This window comes from Dipodomys spectabilis, unplaced genomic scaffold (genome assembly GCF_019054845.1).
Source record: "Dipodomys spectabilis isolate Male_0828 unplaced genomic scaffold, ASM1905484v1 ptg000199l, whole genome shotgun sequence".
NCBI lineage: Eukaryota > Metazoa > Chordata > Mammalia > Rodentia > Heteromyidae > Dipodomys > Dipodomys spectabilis.
Genome location: NW_024870876.1, coordinates 3,481,642 through 3,504,251, shown reverse-complemented (window position 1 = coordinate 3,504,251; position 22,610 = coordinate 3,481,642). Strand labels below are relative to the sequence as shown.

The window sequence follows — 22,610 nt, the reverse complement described above, 5'->3', positions numbered from 1 at the left end:
TACTAGTGCTACTTTCTATACAATGAAAAAATTAAAATTTTATAAATGAAGTTAAAAATACTAAGGGCATTTACCTGAGGAATGGCTGAACTTCTGAAGGACAAAATGATTGCAGAAACTGTAAATCTTTTAACGAAATATCCGGAAGTTCACAATCAAACTTTCTAGGCTTCTGAGTCTGTATAGAGCAAAAAATATATAAAAGACTTATTTATTATATATAGTTAAATACAAAGAACGGGAAAAATGTGTCAAATTATCTAATCATGATTACAAGAGAAAATAACTAGGAAATAAAATTTTAAAAAGACATTTAACAGACTGGAATGAGTTTTTGGTGGCCAATTAACATGCTTGGTCCTCCCTGTTTTATAGTAAAGAAAGTCATCAAAATATTTCCTCTCAATTGATTTAAAAAAAAAATGTAATCAGATAAAGCTAGTTTATAAATACATTAAACTCATTTTCCACTATTTAATTCCAATGAAGACTTATTGAAGAGTCATCCCATTCTGATTTGCCAAGCCAGTAAGGTACAGGAGACAAAATGGTATAGAAGAGGTAAAGCTTGGGAAGAAAGAATGAAGAAAGAGAAGATGGAAAGTAGGTGGGCAAAAAAGGTCAACTAATCCTACCAATCTTAATAGAACATACAATAGGAGCTATTAATATAAAATTGTGATTGAAAAAATTAGAAATACATCTTAAAACTCATTCCTGCTAACTTCTGAAGTCAAAAAACATCTCTCCACTGATTTAATAAAGTTGCAAGTAATTCTGTTTCTGCTATGTGCCTCTACTTTTTTTTTTTTTTTGGCCAATCCTGGGGCTTAACTCAGGGCATGAGCACTGTCCCTGAGCTTCTTTTGCTCAAGGCTAGCACTCTACCACTTGAGCCATAGCACCACTTTAAGCTTTTCCTAAACAGGAAAAGTTTATATGGTACAGAGGAATCATACCGAGGGCTTCATGCATGCTAGGCAAGCACTCTACCACTAAGCCGCATTCCCCACCTATGCCTCTACTTCTAAAAAAAAAAATTATACAAATTTAGCCACAGATAGAATATACATACACAAAAGGAAGGGGGCCAGGAGTCCAGTCCCCTAAACAGACGGTTTCTTAAAAAAGACTTCCCTGTGTAAAGAAATTAACAACAGTTATTTTAGAACTTGAAAATAAACAATTTTCTCAGGGTTGACAAACTACTACAAAACACAACACATTCCATAATTAAAACTGAACATCTCTACAGGTTTTAAAACAAATGTTTCTCTAAATTTCAATGCTAGTTACTATCGCATACATATAGTGCAATTCTGTAAGTAATTCACATTTATGCAATAAAAATTGTTTCATTAAAAATTGTGAACAAGCCGGGTGCTAGTGGCTCACGCCTGTAATCCTAGCTACTCAAGAGGCTGAGATCTGAGGATCGCAGTTCAAAGCCAGCCCGGGCAGGAGAGACCTTGAGACTCCTATCTCCAATAAACCACCAGAAAACCGGAAGTGGCGCTGTAGCTCAAGTGGTAGAGCGCTCGCCTTGAGCTGAAGAGCTGAGGGTCAGCACCTAGGCCCAGAGTTCAATCCCCGCAAAGGACCAAAAAAAAATTGTAAACAAAGTCTGGTGTTGGTGGCTCACACATGTAATCCTATTCAGAAGGATTCGTTGTTAAGGATCATGGTTCAAAGTCAATCCAGGCAGGTACACAAAGCTTTTATTTCAGTTAACCACTTAAAAAGTAGACTGTACCTCAAAGTGGTAGAGTTCTAGCCATGAGTAAAAAAAGCCCAGGGGCAGCACCCATACCTCAAGTTCAAGCCCCACAACAAATAAATAGATAAATAATGAATAGATATTACTGGAAAAGACTTACTAAATAATTTCCCAAAGGATTCCCTTTTGGACTTTTCAGCTTCATACAACTGCTTTCCATCTTTAACTAAAGCACCAGCCCACTAAGAGCAGAAAAGTGTATATTAATAGCAATACAAATCATTAATGTACATAGTGAGTTAAAACAATTCATACTGCATACCTCTCTGTAGTGTTTAATGAACATTTTTCTCCTTACAACTTCAACAACAGCTAGGCAATACATTTGAGGAACTGTACTAAGAGCTTCAACAATTTTGACTCTTTCTAACAGTTCTATTACAAGGCGGAGCAATGCTTGCAATTTCTCTCCATCCTGATCAGCATGAAGCATCACAAAGCAACACCACCTACAGAACAAAATTCATTATTTTCAGCAGACTCAAAAGTTTGTGAAAAATAATTTATTAGTTAAGCTATGGAAAGTAAGATGTAAAAGTTCTATGGCTTTTTACCCCCAGGTAATCAAAATTTTAATACTGTAGTAGGGAAAAAATAATACTACTGAAAAATAAGCAGTAACTATAAAGATCCTAAATTATATGACAGGATCACTTACTTTAGTCTGACATGCAGATTATTTGCTAGTTCTTGTTTGGCAGTGGTACACTTCTGTTTAATGTCCAACAATTTTCTATGATTCTGCAACATAATCATCAACTGATTTGCATGACTCAGGCACAAATCAGGTAATACAGATGCATCCTTCAAATTTTCAGCTCTCATCTGATTAGCTAAAAATCCCTTCAGAAAAAAATTTTAACATGTAATTGTCTTTCATGAATGACATGGACATATAGTTATGAGAAAATTATTGGTTAAATGAATTATTCTACTTTCAAATAAGATTTTTAAATTCCCCTTATAACTAAACATGTAGCTCAGTGGTAGAGCACTTATCTATCATGATTCCTAACAATGCCAAACAAACAAACAAAAAAATTCCTTGAACCCACAATAGCGAAGTTATGAAAACAACACAGAAGACCTACAATAGATTAGTGGGTACAAAAAAATGTGGAACCTATACACAATGGAATTTTACACAGCCAATAGAAAGAATATTATGTCAATCAATTGCAGGGAAATGATAGACCTAGAAGAATTAAGTGAGGTAAGCCTAGCTCAGAGACACAAATGGCATGTGTTTTCTCTCATATTCAGAGGCTAAAATACACAGGGACAAGATAAATTATACTGAACTCTAAGCATTCAAAGAACCAAAAGAGGATACTTTAGAGGGGGGGAATACAAATGTGAAATGCCGCCTCTGTCCCTCTGTCCCTCTAACAATATAAAATTAACATTTATCAAAATGAGTTTCAGAAGCCTGGCACTGGTGGCTCGTAAGTGTAATCCTATCTACTCAGGAGACTGAGATCTTAGAATCACAGTTCAAAGCTAGCCTGGGCAGGAAAGTCCCTGAGACTCTCTCTCTCTCTCTTTTTTTTTGTCAGTCATGGGGCTTGAACTCTGGGCTTGAGTGCTATCCCTCAGCTCTTCAGCTCAAGGTGAGTGCACTACCGCTTGAGCCACTGTGCCACTTCTGCTTTTCTGGTGGTTTATTGGAGATAAGAGTCTCACAGACTTTCCTGCCCAGGCTGGCTTTGAACTGTGATGCTCAGATCTCAGCTTCCTGAGTAGCTAGGACTACAGGTGTAAGCCACCAGCACCTGGACCTGAGACTCTTATCTCCAATTAAACACCAGAAAATTAGAAGTTGCACTGTGCCTCAAGTGGTAGAGCGCTAGCCTTAAGCTGAAGAGCTGAGGGACAGTGCCAAGACCCAGGGTTCAAACACTACAACCAATTAAAAAAAAAAAAAATTGAACAACAACAAAAAAATCAGGTGTATGACAAGCCAGGGAAAGTATATTACAATAAAGAGAAAATTGTTCTTCTCACTATTTACTGGTGTTCCTAATCAAATACTGGTCTACATATGTAAAGAAAGATGCATCAACCCAAATAACCACAAAAAGAAATATAGTTATTTACATAAACATGTTTAATTCACTCCATTTAAGGTTAGAAGGATTCCCAGTAAACACATTCATGATTTATATTTCAACGTTTATCTAAAATATTCTAAGCTCACTATACCTCATCAAATTCAACCAGGAAGAACAAGTATTTTGGGGCTGGGAAGTTGGCTCAGTGGCAGAGTGCTTGCCTCGCATGCATGAGGCCCAAGGTTTGATTCCTCAGTACCACATAAACAGAAAAAAGCCAGAAGTGGTGCTGTAGCTTAAGTGGTAGGGCACTAGCCTTGAGCTGAAGGGCTGAGGGACAGACAGCATCCAGGCCCAGAGTTCAGCCCCCACAACTAACCCCCCCCCAAAAAAAAAGAGAGAGAGAAAAGAACAAGTATTTATTCATTAAAACATGGAACATAACAAATGGACATAGTAAATTCAGTACTTATAAAGGCAAATACAAGTATTTAAAGTTTTATTGAAAGAGATCAGAAATAGGTACCTGAGCAAGCTCTTTCTGTTCATTCACCAGCCGGCCACAGCTAGCAATCATCTGGTCTAAGGCATACAGTCGATCTTCAAGCCCTTTAATAGCTTTCATACTCTGATTATCAAGTTTGACAATAGTTTGACGGCATTCCTTTATAAAAGGTTGAATAATCTTTGGATCAAGCTAAACGACAAGCAAATACATATAAACAAAAATTTCAGGAAAGAGTTTAAGTTATATTTCATATTATTTTGATATGAAAACTCAGATACAGAAGTGATAAAGACCTAAAAGAAAAATACATGAGGGCTGGGAAGGTGGCTCAGTGGTAAAGTGGTTGCCTTGCATGCATAAGGCCCTGGGTTCGATTCCTCAGCACCACATATGCAAAAAGAAAAAAGCCGGAAGTGGCGCTGTGGCTCAAGTGGTAGAGCGCTAGCCTTGAGCTGAAGAACTGAAGGACAGCGCCCAGGCCCAGAGTTCAGGCCCCAGGACTGGACCCCCCCCCCAAAAAAAAAAAGAAAAAAAGAAAAGAAAAATACATGAAATACCTAAGTTATACTTTAAAGGAAAAATCAAGAGTATGGTAAATATGCTAATAAAGAAAACACTAGAGAATTGCACAAAATTTAAGAATATACATTGGGTGCTGGTGGCTCACAGTTCAAAACCAGCTCATCACCAGACACTGGTGGCTCACACCTGTAATCCTAGCTACTCAGAAGGCTAAGGTCTAAGGATCCTGGTTCAAAGCCAACCCCGGCAGGAGAGACTGTGAGACTCCTATCTCCAATAAACCACCAGAAAACCGGAAGTGGCTCAAGTGGTAGAGTGCTCGCCTTGAACTGAAGAGCTGAGGGACAGCACCCAGGCCTAGAGTTCAAGCCCCACGACCGACCAAAAAAAAAAAAAATACTTAGTTGAAACAGTTTAGCTAACTTTTGTTTTCAATAGGTATAATTGGTTTTAAATATTCATCATGAAACCAAAAGAGGATTATTTTTTTTTCCTTCCTCCTGTCATATAAAAGCAAAGTAAGGGCTGGGAAGGTGGCTCAGTGGTAGAGCACTTGCCTTGCATGCATGAGGCCCTGGGTTCAATTCCTCAGTACCACATAAGCAGAAAAAAAAAAGCCGCAAGTGGCTCAAGTGGTAGAGCGCTAGCCTTGAGCTGAAGTGCTGAGGGACAGCACCCAGGCCCAGAGTTCAGGCCCCACAACTGGAACACCCCTCCCCGCCAAAAAAAAATAAGCAAAATAAAACCAATGATTTTTGCTAGATTTTCACTTTAAATATGAAAACTCAAAGCCAATTTCATGTTTGGAGTGAAGGTGTCTGAACTCAGGGCCACTTGCTTGCTTAGTAGCAGGAACTCTTCCTACCACTTGAGCCATACCACAGTTATGCTGGTCTCACTGATACAGCTGATTATCCAGAACCAGAAATGGAATATTTAGGTTATTCAAGTGGTAATATTAGCCTACCTTTCACCAATTTGGCAATAATATTTCTCTAATATATTCCATGCCCTTCCAACCATCTTAGTACAATGAAATACCTTCCCTTTTTTGGATGTCATCAGTAAGTAGATACTAAAAAGAAACTTTTATCTTGCCCATGTAAGTGTAACCCCTCTGTATAGTATTTTCACAATTAAAAAAATAAATAAAAAGAAACATATTTTTAAAGATTTTACATCTGTGTCTTATAAACTTAAATCAAGTATGTGCTTTTTCTAGCTATTCTAGACAATGAGTTTGCTTTCTCTAAATAATGATTAAAGAATAATGAATTAAATTAAAAAAAAAAGAATAATGAATTAAAGATAAACCTCTTATCTATCACTCAATAAAAGTCAAACTATTTTAGCCATTATATTCTGACAAGAGAAATCTTCAAGATATTAATATTACATAGCATTAAAACATATACCGTCATCAATTTCCTTTCTGACTTCATTTTGTACCTACTTATGGAGCTGATTTAATTATAAAATTGAATAAGATCAAAGTGCCTTACCTTTTAAATGATACGGAGTATTTAAAAGTACTTCACTGCAATTTACTACGTAAATCCTCATTGCAATAAAAATTAGGCTTATATCTCAAATAATCTTCAATAATTTTCGTTACTGAATTGGGTTAATAGTTAAATAAATCTAATTGAACCTATAAAGTCCCAATGCAAAGAACAGTTTTCATTAAATAAATGCTAGCATTAATATATTAGTATTACTTACCCTGCTCATGGAATCAAAGCATTTCCTAACCAAAGATTCTACATCATTAGGTCTATCTTGAACATTTATCCAATCTAACAAAGAAACATTAAAAAAGGGCAAATCACTGTCTTTAGCAGCTACTGAAGGTTCATCTTGCTGGATCGTACTTTGACAAGATTCCTTAATTTCTCTATCACTTTCAGCATCTGTGGCATCTGAAGCTACATGTTCCAATGACTTGTGAAATGAGGTTAACAAGGATGTGTTAGTTGTTCTAGGCATATCAGGAGAGAGCACCAATTCAGCAGATCTTTTCATCTCAGCCTTTTCTGAGCCTTCATGTTCATTTAAAGAATCCAGTCTTCCCAAACATTCCCTGTAACTATGTCTGGTTAGACACTCCAACAGTGGAATCTTGGCCATTACTGAAACTGCAGTTCCTAAACTTAAAATATAAAAGATCTGTCAGTAAAACAGTAAGACCTCTCTGGTCATCTTTGAATGAACTCTCATTATTACACACACAAACCTTAGCACATTTATTATCATACTTAAACCAATTCATGAGCTAGCTGCTAAGTGGACAGGTTATCACTACCAAATTGAAACACTCATTAGTAATAAGCTAGCTATTTTATGCCAGACTAGGATAATATGCATTAATCAAACATTTGCAGGATGGAATTGTGCGCTTAGTGGTAAAGGACTTGCCAACCATGCATGAAGCCCTAGGATTCCTCAGTACCATATAAACAGAAAAAGCTGAAGTGGTGCTATGGCTCAAGTGGTAGAGTGATAAACTTGAGTAAAATCAGTTCAAAGGACAGTGCCCAAGCTAGGCCCTAAGTTCAAGCCCCAAGACTAGCAAAAACCAAACAAGCCAGCAACAACAACAACAACAGCAAAAAAAAAAAAAACCACTGCAGAAAAAACCCTTTAGTGGGGGCTGGAAGGTGGCTCAATGGTAGAGCGCTTGCCTTGCATGCATGAGGCTCTGGGTTCGATTCCCCAGCACCACATAAGCAAAAAGAAAAAAGCCGGAAGTGGTGCTGTGGCTCCAGTGGTAGAGCGCTAGCCTTGAGCTGAAGAGCTGAGGGACAGCGCCCAGGCCTGGAGTTCAGGCCCACAACTGACCAAAAATACCTTTCTCGTGCGTGCGTGCGTGCGTGCGTGCGTGCGTGTGTGTGTGTGTGTGTGTATAGAGAGGTAGAGAGAGAGAGAGAGTGTCCTAGTGCTTAAACCCCTCGGTAACATACCTGAGCTTTTGTGCTTAAGGATAACGTGCTCTATCACTTGAGCTACAGCTCTACTTCCAGCTTTTTTGGTAGTTATTAACAGTCTCATATTTACAATAAAAAAAAAAAAAGAGTCTCATAGACCTTTCTGAACACACTGGCTTCAAACCACAATCCTTAGTGCTTGGCCTCTGAGGAGACAGAATTACAGGTATAAGCCCCTAGCACCCAGCTTATAAAATATTTTATCAAAATAAATTCAAGCTGGGTACCAGGGGCTCATGCCTGCAATCCTAGGTACTCAGAAGGGTAATACTTCAGGATTCTGGTTCGAAACCAGCCTGGGCAGGAAAGTCTATAAGACTTTCATATCAAATTAACCACTAAAGAACCAGAAGTGGAGGTGTGGTTTAAGTGTCAGGGTTAGACTTGAGCAAGAAAGTTCAGGGACAGCACTTAGTCCCTAAATTTTGTGCCTCAGAATGGGCACAAAAATACAGAAAAATTCAAATTTAGCCAAGCACTAATGGCTCACGCCTGTAATCCGAGCTACTCAGGAGGCTCAGATGTAAGAATCAAGGTTCAAAGCCAGCACGGGCAAGAAAGTCCATGAGATTCTTATCTCCAATAAACCACTCAGAAAACCAGAAGTGGTGCTATGGCTCAAGTGGTAGAGTGCTAGCCTTGAGCTGAAGAGCTGAGGGACAGTGTCCAGGCCCAGAGTTCAAGCCCCACGAACAACCGGGGGGGAAAAAAAGTAAGAAAAAAAGAAAAATTCACATTTATAAACATTTACCATAGTAGTCACTCAGATAAGATTTTTTTTCTAAGTTTTTCATAAGCTATACCAATTATTGTTTAGGATTTCATGCTTGGTACCATTTAAACTACAACAGATCCCCAAAATTAGTGATTATTATGTTAAGGTAATTCTTAGATTCATTACATCTCAAACATAGTTTTAAAAAAAGACATAGTAGGACTTTTATGAAATCATACATAAAACAGTACAAATTAGCATAATTAGTAACTACAAAAAACCACTACTTGAAAAGGTTATTATAATAAACTTAAAAAGATCCTTCTAGTCTTAATTATTCATTATCTTTCCTCTCAATGTCTTTCATTGACACCTTAAGGCCAAAATCTATCTAAATAGTTACATGACAAAGGAGAGAAAATTCAAAGGGAGGGAGGAACAAAATGAAGAGAAGGAGAGGGAGAGGGAAGTGGAGAGAGAGGTACTGAGGGAAGGAGTATAGTTCAGAGGTTCAGTGCTTGCCTAGTAGCATGCATGAAATCCCAGGTTTGACCTTTAGCAGTACAAATAATAACAAGAATACCAAAAATGGAAAAATTTTAATAAAACCTAGGGAAGGATATTATTGCTGTGTTTTTACATTACAATCCTTTTTTCTACAAATGTGACATTACATTTACTACTATATAATAAATCCTGAGCTTGAAAAACAGCTCTGCTAATAGTGTCTGCCTAGCAATCCATAAGGCTTTCTGTTCAAACCTTAATACCACAAAAACAAACAAACAAACAAAAACCAAAACAAAAAGCTACCATAAGGGAAAGCTAAAGTCATTCCATTTTCTTTACTAGATTGACAATATTTTAAAAATCACTTTCTTTTGGGAAGTGGGGAAGAAGGAAAGAGAGAAAGATATATAGGGTAAGACTGATTGGAATATACTGTAAACCTATATGCGAATGTAAAAATGAAGTGCCATTCTGTGTAACTAATGTAAGCTAATAAAAAAAATTACATCTTTTTTTGCTTGCTGTCTGATAATTTTGCCACTCTGATTAGATGTCTTATTTTTATGTTTACCTTTTCTATATTAAGTGAGAAACAAAAAGTTTTATAAATGAGTTCAGGGCTAGGTAGATAGCTTAGTGATCCAGTATTTTGCCTAGCAATGTACAAGACTCTGAGTTTGATCCTCTAAAAGTACAATGAATATTGTTCATAAAATAACTCAAATATAGGAATATAGACATAATATATGTTAAAATGAAGCTATAAATTATAAATGAAGCGTATAAATTATAAATGTACAAACATGTATTTTTTTTTTGTCATTCCTGGGGCTTGAACTCAGGCCCTGGGCACTGTCCCTGAGCTTCTTTTGCTCAAGGCTAGCACTCTACCACTTGAGCCACAATGGTACTTCTGACTTTCTGTGTACATGGTACTGAGGAACTGAACCCAGGGTTTCAAGCATGCTAGGCAAGCACCCTACCACTAAGCCACATTTCTAGCCCAACAATCATGTACTTTTAATAACTACAACCAATAAAGCATGATCCTAAGACTCAAAAAAGGTGACTTAAGCAAATATATAATCTCTAAGAAACTAACATTTAAGGATATAAGGACCAAAACTATTTCAAACAAAGATTATCCATTTAATGAGAAACATACTGAGTAAGTTTTAGCTTGATGTCTTCTATGGATTGCAAATAATCTGAATAAATACTTTCAAACTTGAAAAGTAGCTTCTGGTATGAATTTGAGCAGTCTTCCAGATTGGCCATGATTGCTGCCCAGCCTTGATGTTGAAGATGTTCATCATGGACAAGACCTTCACAAAAAGAACAAAGTTTCTTGGCAACTTCATACATTTCCTATATTGAAAAAAGAAAAACAAACAAAAGCAATGGCTTTTATGCACATGTGCATAAGTATACATAAAATCTATTGTCAGCATGAATTCTAAGCACATTTTAAATAAAGTGTTGCTTTTGGTATTTTTGCAGTACTGGAGAGCAATGCATGCTAATCAAGCAAGCACTCTACTCCTAAGTTATAGCTCAGTAAGAGTTTCATTTTTATTGTTAAAAAAAGCCTAAAGATAGCCAGTGTCAGTGGCTCACACATAAATCCTGATTACTCATGAGGCTGAGATCTGAGGATCACAATTGGACGCCATCCCAGGAAAGAAAGCCTGTGAGACTATAATCTCCAATTAAGCACAAAATAAAATGTCAAAGTAGAGTTGTTCTTGTGCTAGAGTGCTAGCCTTGAGCACTAAAACACCAGGATAGCACCCAAGCCCTTAGTTCAAGCCCCATGACCAACTTAAAAAAAAAAAGAAAAGCCTAAAATATAAATATAACAGATTTAAACACTGATAAGTCCGAACAGGTATCTTATGGAAAGATCAATAGAAGGATACTAGCTGTTACTTGTGGAAAACAGTAGATGATGTCAATAATTTGAATAATAACTATTATATGCTGTACTAAAGGCTACCATCCTACACAGAAATACCTTAAGGTAGACATAGTTATTAAAAACAATCTTACACACACGTGCGCACACACACACACACACACACACACACACAATCTTTAGAGATGGGCTTCAGTGAATCACACCTGTAATGCCAGCACAAGGAAGGCGAAGACAAGAGGATTCTGAGTCAGAAGATAGCCTAAGACCCTGTCTCACAAAAAACAATGAACACCAGAGCAACAAAAACGTATTTTAACAAGAGGTGACCCCATGTAATTGTAACCCCTCTGTACAGTATTTTTACAATAAAAATTAAAATTAAAAAAATAAAAATCAAGAGGTGAAAACTAAGAACTTAAAACATTATCAATTATTAAAACATATTATCCCAGAAACTATGAATTCCTAGAAACTATCAAATTCTTGAAAATATTTTATGTAAACTGCAATATCTTCAGAAGAGATGTTTGAAATTCACTCCAAAGAATAAAGTATTTATGAAGCATAAACTATTAGAAAGCAATGTAGACACTATTTGAAAACACATACATGAAAAAAGAAACAATAGATAAGGCTGATGAGGTACATTGTATGCTTGTATGGAAATACCTTAAAATCCCCTAATATAATTAATGTACGCTAATTTTTAAAAAAATTAAATATTCAAATGACAGGAAATTTAAATGGTAATATTATTAACTAACTTGAGATTTTCAACTCCATTCTATGACAAGTAAGAATTAAACCACTGACAAATTTGCTTATTAAAGGGAAGTTACTAAGATTGTTACAGAGTTTCTAACATTACAATAATCCTTCTTTAAACCAGGGCAGGGAGAGAGAAGATCTAGCCTGTTTTGGCCACAAACTCAAGAATCTCCTTGAGTGCTAAGATTGCAGACCTGTGCCACCAAATGCAGTCTAACTTCAATATTACAGCATCTCCCTCCGCTAAAAGCACAACAGGCCCCAAACAATCAAGAGGTTTCAAAAGAAAAACTCTATCCTAAATAAGAATACTAGGTGAGCAGGACAAGATGGTAGTAGACATATTCTTATAAGTCTTCCATGCAAAAACCCACATAAAATTTCCCTTGACTATTTAGCCCATTTTACATCATTTGTCTCCCAAAACAAGCCCAATTCTTCTTTCCAGAGCAGCAACGCTGTACCTGAAATTTTCATGCTACCAAAACTTTACCAAAATATAATTATAGATAATGCAAAGGTTCAGAACATGTACTTTTCATTTAAAAAAGCAAAAATTAGGCCAGGTGAACAGTGGCCTGTAACCATAGCTATTTATGATGCTGAGATCTGAGGGTCACAATTGGAAGCCAGCCCAGGCAGCAAAGTCCAGGAGACTATTTTCCAATAAACCACAAAAAAGCCACAGTGGAGGTGTGACTCAAGTGACAGAATGATAATAGCCTTGAGCTTTTAAAGCCACTCAGCCCTGAATTTGAGGCCCAGGTCTGGTTAAAATAAAAAAAGAATGAGTATACATATGTATAAATGTACAAGTCAACAGTTTTCCTATATATAAAGTTAAAAACACAAGAATGGGCTGGGAATGCAGCTTAGTGGTAGAGTGCTTGCCTAGCACGCATGAAGCCCTAGGTTCAATACCTCAGTACCACATAAACAGAAAAGGCTGGAAATGGTCCTGTGACTCAAGTGCTAGAGTGCTAAGCAGCTCACACATGTAATCCTTCTTATTCAAGAAGCTGAGATCTGAGGATTCAAACAATAAAAAGCTGGAAGTGGAGGTGTGGTTCAAGTGGGAAAAGCCAGCCTGAAGCAGCAAAGGCCTAGCAAGAGCTGGAGACCCTGAGTTCAAGTCCCTGTACCAGTACATTAAACAAACAAACAAAAATAACAGCTTCAATTTAAAAAAGTAATTTCAGATGGAGGAGAATGATAGAAGATGTAACACTGATCAAACTGCATTAACCTGACTTCTAGAATTGGAACTCCTTTGTTATTAACAAAATTTGGTTAATGACAAAATTTTGAAAACTTAAAAAAATGAAGTGTCATACTTTTAAATGGAAAATAAATGTAGAGAACCTAAAATGTCAAAATACCATGAAATGAAGATAAATTGTTTTAACAGTACAACAAACACTGAAGTGGCAAAACAGTTTGCTACTGAAGACACAAATATGATACTATATACATACTGAAATTTACTACAGGATATGTTAGTATTTTGGGTAGAAAAAAGATACATTATTTAATAAGTGGTTATCAATTAAGTGGTAAATATAAGATTATGGCAAGCTGAATAAAAATAGAGGTATCAAAATTTAAGTTATATAAAAACTATAACAACAGTGCATAAATGAAGGGGGACATTTTTGATTTTTAAGAAGTCTAAGTTTGAGATAAAACATAAGGAGGGAAAAAATGGGTTAATGAGCTGCAGGGGTGGGGGTGGGGGTGGGGGGACCTGGTGGCTTACACCTGTAATCCCAGCTACACAGGAAACTGAGATCTGGGAATTGACTAGAAAACAGGTCCGGCAGAAGCCTGTGAGACTCATCTCCAAGAAAACACCAAAAAGTTGGAAGTAGAGATGTGCCTCAAGTGGTAAAGAGCTAGCTTTGAGTAAAAAAGCTAAGAGACAGTGACTAGGAGATGAATGCAAACCCTAGAACTACCGCAAAAAAGAGGCAGGGGAGGAGGGAGCTGCATGTACTAGAATATTTGAATCATTTTAATAGGTCCTTAGTTCAATCTTTGGCACCACAAGAAAAGAAGTTTGAGAAATAGAAAATAAAAAATATATTCCCACATGAACAAAACACAACACAAATGGAAATGGTCAAGGAAATTGATGAATACAGGGTCTTAGCTTCCTCTGGAATATGAAATTTCTACAAATCAGACAGGGAAAATGCAGAACATTTTTAATAAAAGAAAACTAAGAATAGGAAAAGACAGACTGACAACAACTAGAAATATAATGTGAATAAGCCTCTGAGAAGATATCAAGCAAAAATAAATTACAATAAACTATCACTGAGTTTGTTAGTATCCTCTGTGGGAGAGTAGGAAGACAAATATTTATTCATTGCATGTGGGAAGTATATGATGATAGAACTATTTGTAGAGGGCAACTCAGAATTAACTACCTTTTATATCATTTGGTATAATGATTCCTCTTTTGGAATTTATCGTAAGTATGCTTAAAACAAATAAAACATACTAGAAATGAAACAGTGGTACTCAAGAAAATGAACTACACAACTTGAGGGTGGGGATGTGAGAAAAGACTGGGAGAGCCCAAGGGATGGGGCAACACTGTCTAAAGGGAATGTGCCTAGCCAGGTGGCTGGTGGCTCATGCCTGTAATCCTAGCTCTCAGGAGGCTGAGGTCTTAGGATTGTGGTTCAAAGCAAGGCACTGCAGAAAATTCCCTGAGATTCTTATCTACAATTAAACACCAGAAAACCAGAAGCTGCACTGTGTCAAGTGGTTCACGTTGAGCTGAAATGCTCAGGGACAGACAGTACCCAGGGCCAGAGTTCAACAACAACAAAAAAGAAATGTACCTAACTTATCTGACTTATGTAAACGCAACCCTTTTGTACATCACTTTTATAATAACAATAAATATAAATACATTTTTAAATAGCAAAAAAAAAAAAAAAACCACTAGAAGGTTCTTGTATAAAACAAAGTAGAGGGCTGGGAAGGTGGCTCAGTGGTAGAGTGTTTGCCTTGCATGCCTGAGGCCCTGAGTTCGATTCCTCAGCACCATATAAGCAGAAAAAAAAAAAGCCGGAAGTGGCACTGTGGTTCAAGGTAGAGCGCTAGCCTTGAGCTGAAGAGCTGAGGGACAGCACCCAGGCCCAGAGTTAAGGCCCGCGACTGGACCCAATAAACAAAAACAAAAACGAAGTAGAAATAACCTCAAGCCTCTGTATAAATTAATAATACAAAAAAGAGAGGGGAAAGAGGAGGGAAAGGGAGCTGGAGGCATGGATCAAATGAGACATAAAACTAATCAAGAGACTGAGTTCCAGCCCTGGTTAGAGAGTAGGGAAGTTTCCAAATATAGATAACTTTATAGGTATAAAAGTGTAAAAGACAAGGCAGCTATAGGAAATAACAAACTAGATACACTATATATTCTACTTTCTTTACAGTGACTATTCCATGCATGGCTTCAGGATAAGTTAAGACCCCAGAAAGCAATACTAATGGACATTAAATACTAATTGGACATTAAATTTGGGATTTCTATTAATCACAGAACATCATTAGTCAAGTAGAGAAGTATGAAATGATACAATATTCTCAATATATATAACCAAGGATTATATAAGTGTATATAAAACAGTTAGAAAATGATTAATCCAAATGATAAGTTGAGAAACCTGACAATAAGCTCACAAAAAGGATATCCAACAGGTGGAAAAAAAAAAAAAGAAAAAAAAAAAAAGGATATCCAAAGGATTCATATATTAAAAAAAATTCTCATGCTCAGTAACCTAGAAATGAACTAGTGGCTCAGTGGTAGAGTGCTTGCTTTGCATGCATGAGGCCCTGGGTTCGATTCCTCAGCACCACATATGCAGAAAAAGCCAGAAGTGGGGTTGAGGCTCAAGTGGTAGAGCACTAGCCTTCAGCTGAAGAGCTAAGGGACAGTGCCCAGGCCCAGAGTTCAGGCCCCGGGACCAACACACATACAAAAAAAGAAATGAACTAGACTAAAATAATAGATCACTCCCTACATATCCAGCAGAATAGCTAAAATTAAAAGTATCAAATAAACCAATTATCAGTGAGTCTGTTGAGCAAGTAGAAAACACATTGTTGATGGAAGTAGAATTAAATACAACCACATTAAAACTACAACAAAAACAGAAGCAGGGGCTGGAAAGTTGGCTCAGTGGTAGAGCGCTTGCCTTGCATGCCTGAGGCCCTGGGTTCGATTCCTCAGCACCATATATAGCAAAAAGAAAAAAGCCGGAAGTGGTGCTGTGGCTCAAGTGGTAGAGCGCTAGCCTTGAACTGAAGAGCTGAGGGACAGTGCCCAGACCCAGAGTTCAGGCCCCATGACTGGACCAAAAAAAAAAAAAAAAACAGAAGCAGAAGGCAAAGTTAAAACTGAGGCACAAGCCTGGCTTTTTCCCTTGTCACCTTGAACTACCAGATGTCAGGATATTTCTTTATTATTTCTTAGAATTTGCAATGTCACTTCTTACAAAGTATCATGTTATCCACATTATAGTATATAGTGTTTCCCTGGAGCATGAATTCATTAGACAATTGATATTTTCATCATTTTGGGGTACAAGAAATTTTGCAGGCAGACAGATGGCTCTTTTAAAATTCTGTCATCTCAAAACTTTAGGGCTGGATGCAGTTGCTCAAACCTCTAATGCTAGCTAGCTGGGCAGCAGAGACTCCAGAACCGTGGTTTCAGGACTGATGGGGAAGAAAAGTTCAAGAGACTCCATCTCAACCAACCATGGGCACAACAGTGTATAACTGTTAAGCCAGCTATTTATGGGCTCATTTGAAAAAGCAAAAATAGAAGAAATACAGCCAAGGACTGCCTGGGCATAAATCAAGACCCTACCTTGAAAATAATGTAAATGGGGGCTAGAAGAATAACTCAAGTCATAGATCACTGGCCTAGCATGTCCAAGGCCCTAAATTCAATCCCTAGGACTTCAAAAAAAATACCAAAACTACCAACAAAAAGGCACTTTAAGATTGTTTTTAAGGTTTATTAAATGCATTTTTAGGAAGTTATTTACCTTCCATGTTGTTTGATTAACAGGACTTTCACAAATTACTCTCATAAACTCAAGCACTGAGTATCAGTTTTTAGTCCTCATCCTAAGGCCCAGACTAAATTATGAGAAAAGATTTAAGATGATAATGTCAGCAACAGGAGGAACTCAACAGTTTTTGGCTAGAGCCTTAAAATAAGTTCGTTATCTAGGATTATGATATCAGCAACAGGATCAATTTATGGGTTAAGTCACTACCTTCTATTTGACCAACAAGGATAAAATACTTAACACATAGGAAAGAAAACATCTTCTGAAAGTGTGCCCATGATTGGTAGACAATTACCAAATTTTGGCCCATCACAAGAAAGTCAAACAAAAGCCTACTGCTTCCTCAGTTAAGCTAAGGTGCCCGATCACCTCTTGCATCCATGTTAATACCCTCTTCTGCTCACAACGAAGAACATCTTTTTCATCCTGTTCCAATTAAGTAATGTGATCTCATTTCCATTATTTGAATGCATAGATCCCATCATATACATAAAACAAAGTCCTAAGGATTTTACTAATCAAAACCAGCGTTTATTAAGTTACGTTTTTATTTAATATAAATACTATTAATTCACTGGTTTCTAGGACATTTTTTACGTAGATAATGCAAATGAAAGCTTACTACTATTAAAAGACTTAGAATTAATAATATTAAAGGTAAATGGCAATTCAAGAATCTGGGTGTGGTGACCCCCAACAGGTAATCCATCTCTACAGAGGGGAACAAAGGAATACAGCAAATTTGAAGCTAGCTACTCTGTTAAGACCCTGTCTCAGAAAAGTTTCCTATTGGGCTGGGAATGTGGCTTAGTGGTAAAGTAATTGCCTAGCATGCATGAAGCCCTAAGTTCAATTCCTCAGTACTGCATAAACAGAAAAGGCCAGAAGTGGCATTGAAGTGGCATTGTAGTTCAAGTGGTAGAGTTTTAGCCTTGAGCAAAAGAAGCCCAAGGACCTTGAGTTCAAGCCCCAGGACTGGCCAAAAAAATAAAAGTTTGATATGGAGGTCAGTCTGGAATGTATATGAGAAACCATCAAAAACAGTAAGAAGCGGGGGCTGGAAAGGCTCAGTGGTAGAGCGCTTGCCTTGCATGCCTGAGGCCCTGGGTTCGATTCCTCAGCACCACATAAGCAAAAATAAAAAATCCAGAAGTGGTGCTGTAGCTCAAGTGGTAGAGCACTAGCCTTCAGCTGAAGAGCTGAGGGACAGTGCCCAGGCCCAGAGTTCAGGCCCCATGACTGGACCCCCCAAAACAACAACAAAACAAAACAAAACAGTAAGAAGCAAACAACAAAAAAAGACCAAATAAACTGAACAGCAGATAATCTGTGGAGGTAAGTGTCAGTGTATAATATATATAGTAGGAAAAATATTCATTCCTTCTCCGGGAACTAAACACAGAAAAGGGGAGAAGATTATGTCTACAGTAATGTGAGAACTATATCAACCAAAACCTTTTTAGGGCTGGGCACCAGTGGCTCACACCTGTAATCCTAGCTATTCCGGAGACTGAGATCTGGGGAATGCTGGTTCTTCAGTACCACATAAATAGAAAAGGCCACAAGTGGCACTGTGACTCAACTGTAGAGTGCTAGCCTTGAGCAAAAAAGCTCAGGGATAGCACCCAGACTCTTGAGTTCAAACCTTATAAGAGGCTTAAAAAAAAAAAAAAAGAGGGCTAGGAATATGGCTGAGTGGTAGAGTATTTGCCTAGCATGCATGAAGCCCTGAGTTTGATTCCTCAATACCACATAAACAGAAAAAGGCAGCTCTGTGGCTCAAGTGGTAGAGTGCTAGCCTTGAGTAAACAAGCAGGCAAGCAAGCAAGCAAGCAAGCAAGCCTTTGTAATTATTTGTATTATTATCCTTTCCCAAAATGCAGTAATGGTTTTAAGTATGGGCCTGAAATTTAAAAGATAGATATATTAAGAAAAATAATATTTTTCTCATTTGAACCCTATTGGTACAACTACATAGAGATATTTCTTTTAAAAATAAAAATGTTTTTTTCCTGTGAAGTTTAACTGGGGGGAGGGGATGGATGGAGAGAGACAGAAGGGACAAGTTTGATGAAACTGTTTTGTATATACCTTTGGAAATGTCTCAATAACCCCCATCCTGTACAGAAAATCTTTTTAAAAATAGGTTTAGGCCATGCACTGGTGGCTCATGCCTGTAATCCTAGCTACTCAAGAACATAAGATCTTAAAATCATGGCTCAAAGGCACAGGAAGGCTCAAGACTCAGGCCTTGAGTTCAAGGCCCGCCCACCCCACCCGGGGGTGGGGGGGGGGGGGAGGGGGGGGGAAGAAGAGGAGGCCTAGTCTTCAAAAACAAATGTTTGACCATAAAAGAAATGCAAATCAAAACATTAAGATTCCACCTCACCCCAGTTAGAATGGCTAAAATCAAGAAATCTAGTAATGACAGATGCTAGAGGAGATGTGGTCAAAAAAGAAACCCTACTGCACTGTTGGTGGGAGTGTAATCAACCACTGTGGAAAGCAGTATGGTGGCTCCTAAAGACTCCACATAGAGCTCTCCTATGATCCCACAATCCTACTTCTGGGCATTTACCCAAATGACCACAAACAAGGCCATACTAAAGGACAAGCACAACTATCTTATCACAGCACTATTCACCATAGCTAAGATATAGAACCAACTCACATGGCCCCTCAGTAGATGAATGGATCAAGAACATGTGGTAAATACATACAATGGAATTCTATGCTTCCATCAGAAAGAATGACAGTGCCTATTTTGAAATGGAATAACTTCGAAAAAATCATATTAAGTGAAGCAATCAGACTCAAAGAAATATAAGACTCATGGTTTCCCTCATTTGCAACAATCAGTATATGTCTAGGACAATTTTATCAGATGAGAAAAACCCAAAAAGTATGTACATAGACCACATAAGATGAAGTTAAGTGAAATGAACCCCAAGATATGGACATGAGGTCTTTCTTTGTTGTGTTGTTTTTAAATCTACTATGTAATTTTATTTTGTTTTCTTTGTATGATCTTCCCTCTATGGTATATCCCTTGTTGTGTCTGTACTTGTTTTTGGTACCCTGCATCTTGTATATACATTTGTTTGATTTGGATAGGCAGAATTTATAAACTGAAAATGGCCATACTGCCAAAAATGATATACAAATTCAATGCAATTCTCATAAAAATCCCAAAGACATACTTTACTAAAATAGAGAAAACAATACAAAAACTCGTATGGAACAACAAAAGATCTAGAACAGCCAAAGTAATTCTAGGCAAAAGAAAAAACACAGGAGGGATCACGAATCCAGATTTCAAGCTCTACTATAGAGCCATAATAACAAAGACAGCTTGGTATTGGCACAAAAACAGAAACAAAGACCAATGGAACAGATTAGAAGATCCAGAAATAAAATCCCATACCTATAGTCAGCTGATATTTGACAAAGGAGCCAAAGACATACAGTTGAAGAAGTATATAGCCTCTTCAACTGTTGGTATTAGGAAAACTGGGTGGCCGCATGCAGAAAACTAAAAGTGGACCCCAGCCTGTCACCATGCACTAACATCAACTCAAAATAGATTAAAGACCTTAACATCAAACCTGAAACTCTGAAACTACTGCAGTACAGAGTAAGAGAGACACTTGAACTTATAGGCACAGGCAGGAACTTCCTGAACACAATCCCAGGGTCACAAAAAATTGGAGAGAGACTCCACAAATGAGACTACCTTAAAATAAAAAGTTTCTGCACAGCTAAAGAAATAGCCGCCCAATTAGAAAGACAGCCAACTAGTTGGGAAAACATATTTACTGGCAATATATCAGACAAAGGTCTAATATCTATTATATACAGGAAACTCAAAAAACTAATCTCTCCCAAATCTAACAACCCAATCATTAAATGGGCAAGGGAACTAAAGAGAGACTTCTCAGAGGAGATAAAAATGGCAAAGAAACACATGAGGAAATGTTCTTCATCTCTGGCCATAAAGGAAATGCAAATAAAAATAAGAGATCCTACCTTATCCCATTCAGAATGACCCATATCCTAAATTCAGCCAATGACAAATGCGCATTTGGTGTGGATGTGGAGAAAGTGTACATTCCTGCCAGCAGGAATGCACACTAGCAGGAATGTACACTAATACAACCACTTTGGAAAACAGTCTGGAGATGCCTCAGAAAGTTAAATACAGACCTCCCCTATGACCCAGCCATACCACTCCTGGGCATCTACCCTGAGCAACAGGAACCAGGATACAATGACACATGCACCTCCAAGTTCATTGCAGCACTGTTCACAATAGCCAAATATGGAAACAACCCAGATGCCCCACTGCACATGAATGGATCCAAAAATTGTGGTACCTATATACAATACAATATTATATAGTCATTAGAAAAGACAAAATAATGGCATTCACACAAGGAAATGGATGGAGCTGGAACATTTTGAGGGAGGTAAGCCAAGATCAGAGAGATAACCGGCACATGGTCTCCCTGATATGTGGATGTTAAATCCAAAATGCAAGGAGATATGACAAAGTAAACAGGATACGAGAAACAAAGTATCTCCACTCAATTTGTTTGTATTATTTCTAAATGACTCCATGTTCTTGACCAGATATCTGGTATAAATATGTGCACATCTGAGGGAAGCTAGAAGGAGGGTACACAATCAGAGGGAAATGGGAAAATATACATCAGAAGGGCCCATCAGCTGCACTGGACATTGATGAAAATGAACTAAGCAACTCAAGGGCAGTGATGGGAGGGAGGGAATGAGAGGGATAGAGGGAAACTGCTAACACTAAGCAAAAAGAAAGCAATTTACATATCTCCTAATGACAATTTGCCTGTTAAGATTAAAATGTGTTTGTGACCTTTACCTAAGTATCACTATCTCATAGTACTGTGTAATTTGTGAAATTTATGTAATCACTTAATCTCAATTTAAAAAAAAAATGGTTTAACTTGAACATAATTGTGCTTTGTAGAAAATCATATTCTCACTGGGCACCAGTGGCTCATACCTGTAATCCTAACTACTCAGGAGGCTCAGATCTGAAGATTTTTTTTTTACATGTTTCATATGTAATTTTTAGATTATTGTGTTATTTAGACTTGAATCCTTTCTAGAAGAGTTAATTAGTAAATTAAGGAAAGTTTCTATCTTACCACTGCAAGTTGTGTTCTTGAAGCAACAGTGTGAAAAACTGCAGGCATCATAAGAGACTCTTCAACTTTTATTTCCATGTCATTTTCTGTTGAAAACGTAGTTTTAGGAATAGCAGGTGCACGTTCACATAAGATCATTTCTTTGTTAAAAAGAAAAATTGGATTTGTGTCCTATATAAAAAAATGCAGAATATAAATACAAATGTTACAAATACTGAACATGCACATTTCCCTCAATATATGAAGTAGATTAAGGTAACTTTTGAATATGTACATTGCCCTCAATACATGAAACAGATAAAAATAACTTTTGAATACTTACTCCCAGCTCCCTCTTTAAGGTAACTTTTGAATACTTACTCCCAGCTCCCTCTTTAAGGTAAAGTGGAAAATAGGGTTAAAAAAAAAAGTATGCCCACTGGGCACCAGTGGCTCATGCCTATAATTCTAGCTACTCAGGAGGCTGAGAGCTGAGGATCATGCCAGCCCAGCCAGGAACATCCATGAGACTGCTATCTCCAATAAACCACCAGAAAACCAGAAGTGGCCCTGTGGCTCAAGTGCTAGAGTACTCGCCTTGA

The 22,610-nt window shown here is 37.4% G+C and overlaps 1 protein-coding gene across 3 annotated transcripts in view; it reads right to left on the bottom strand.

The window, feature by feature from the left end:
- Positions 1-22,610, bottom strand: part of Rb1cc1 (RB1 inducible coiled-coil 1) — an 84,526-nt gene that overhangs the window by 31,815 nt on the left and 30,101 nt on the right. For all 3 annotated transcript variants that reach the window (XM_042696118.1, XM_042696120.1, XM_042696119.1), the window contains 9 exons: positions 22,030-22,200; positions 10,233-10,435; positions 6,581-7,007; positions 4,355-4,525; positions 2,436-2,620; positions 2,040-2,226; positions 1,878-1,959; positions 1,076-1,137; positions 75-178 (listed from right to left, as the gene is read on the bottom strand). In XM_042696118.1, the coding sequence (XP_042552052.1) occupies positions 75-178; positions 1,076-1,137; positions 1,878-1,959; positions 2,040-2,226; positions 2,436-2,620; positions 4,355-4,525; positions 6,581-7,007; positions 10,233-10,435; positions 22,030-22,200 (1,592 nt within the window). The remainder of the gene's footprint in view (positions 1-74; positions 179-1,075; positions 1,138-1,877; positions 1,960-2,039; positions 2,227-2,435; positions 2,621-4,354; positions 4,526-6,580; positions 7,008-10,232; positions 10,436-22,029; positions 22,201-22,610) is intronic.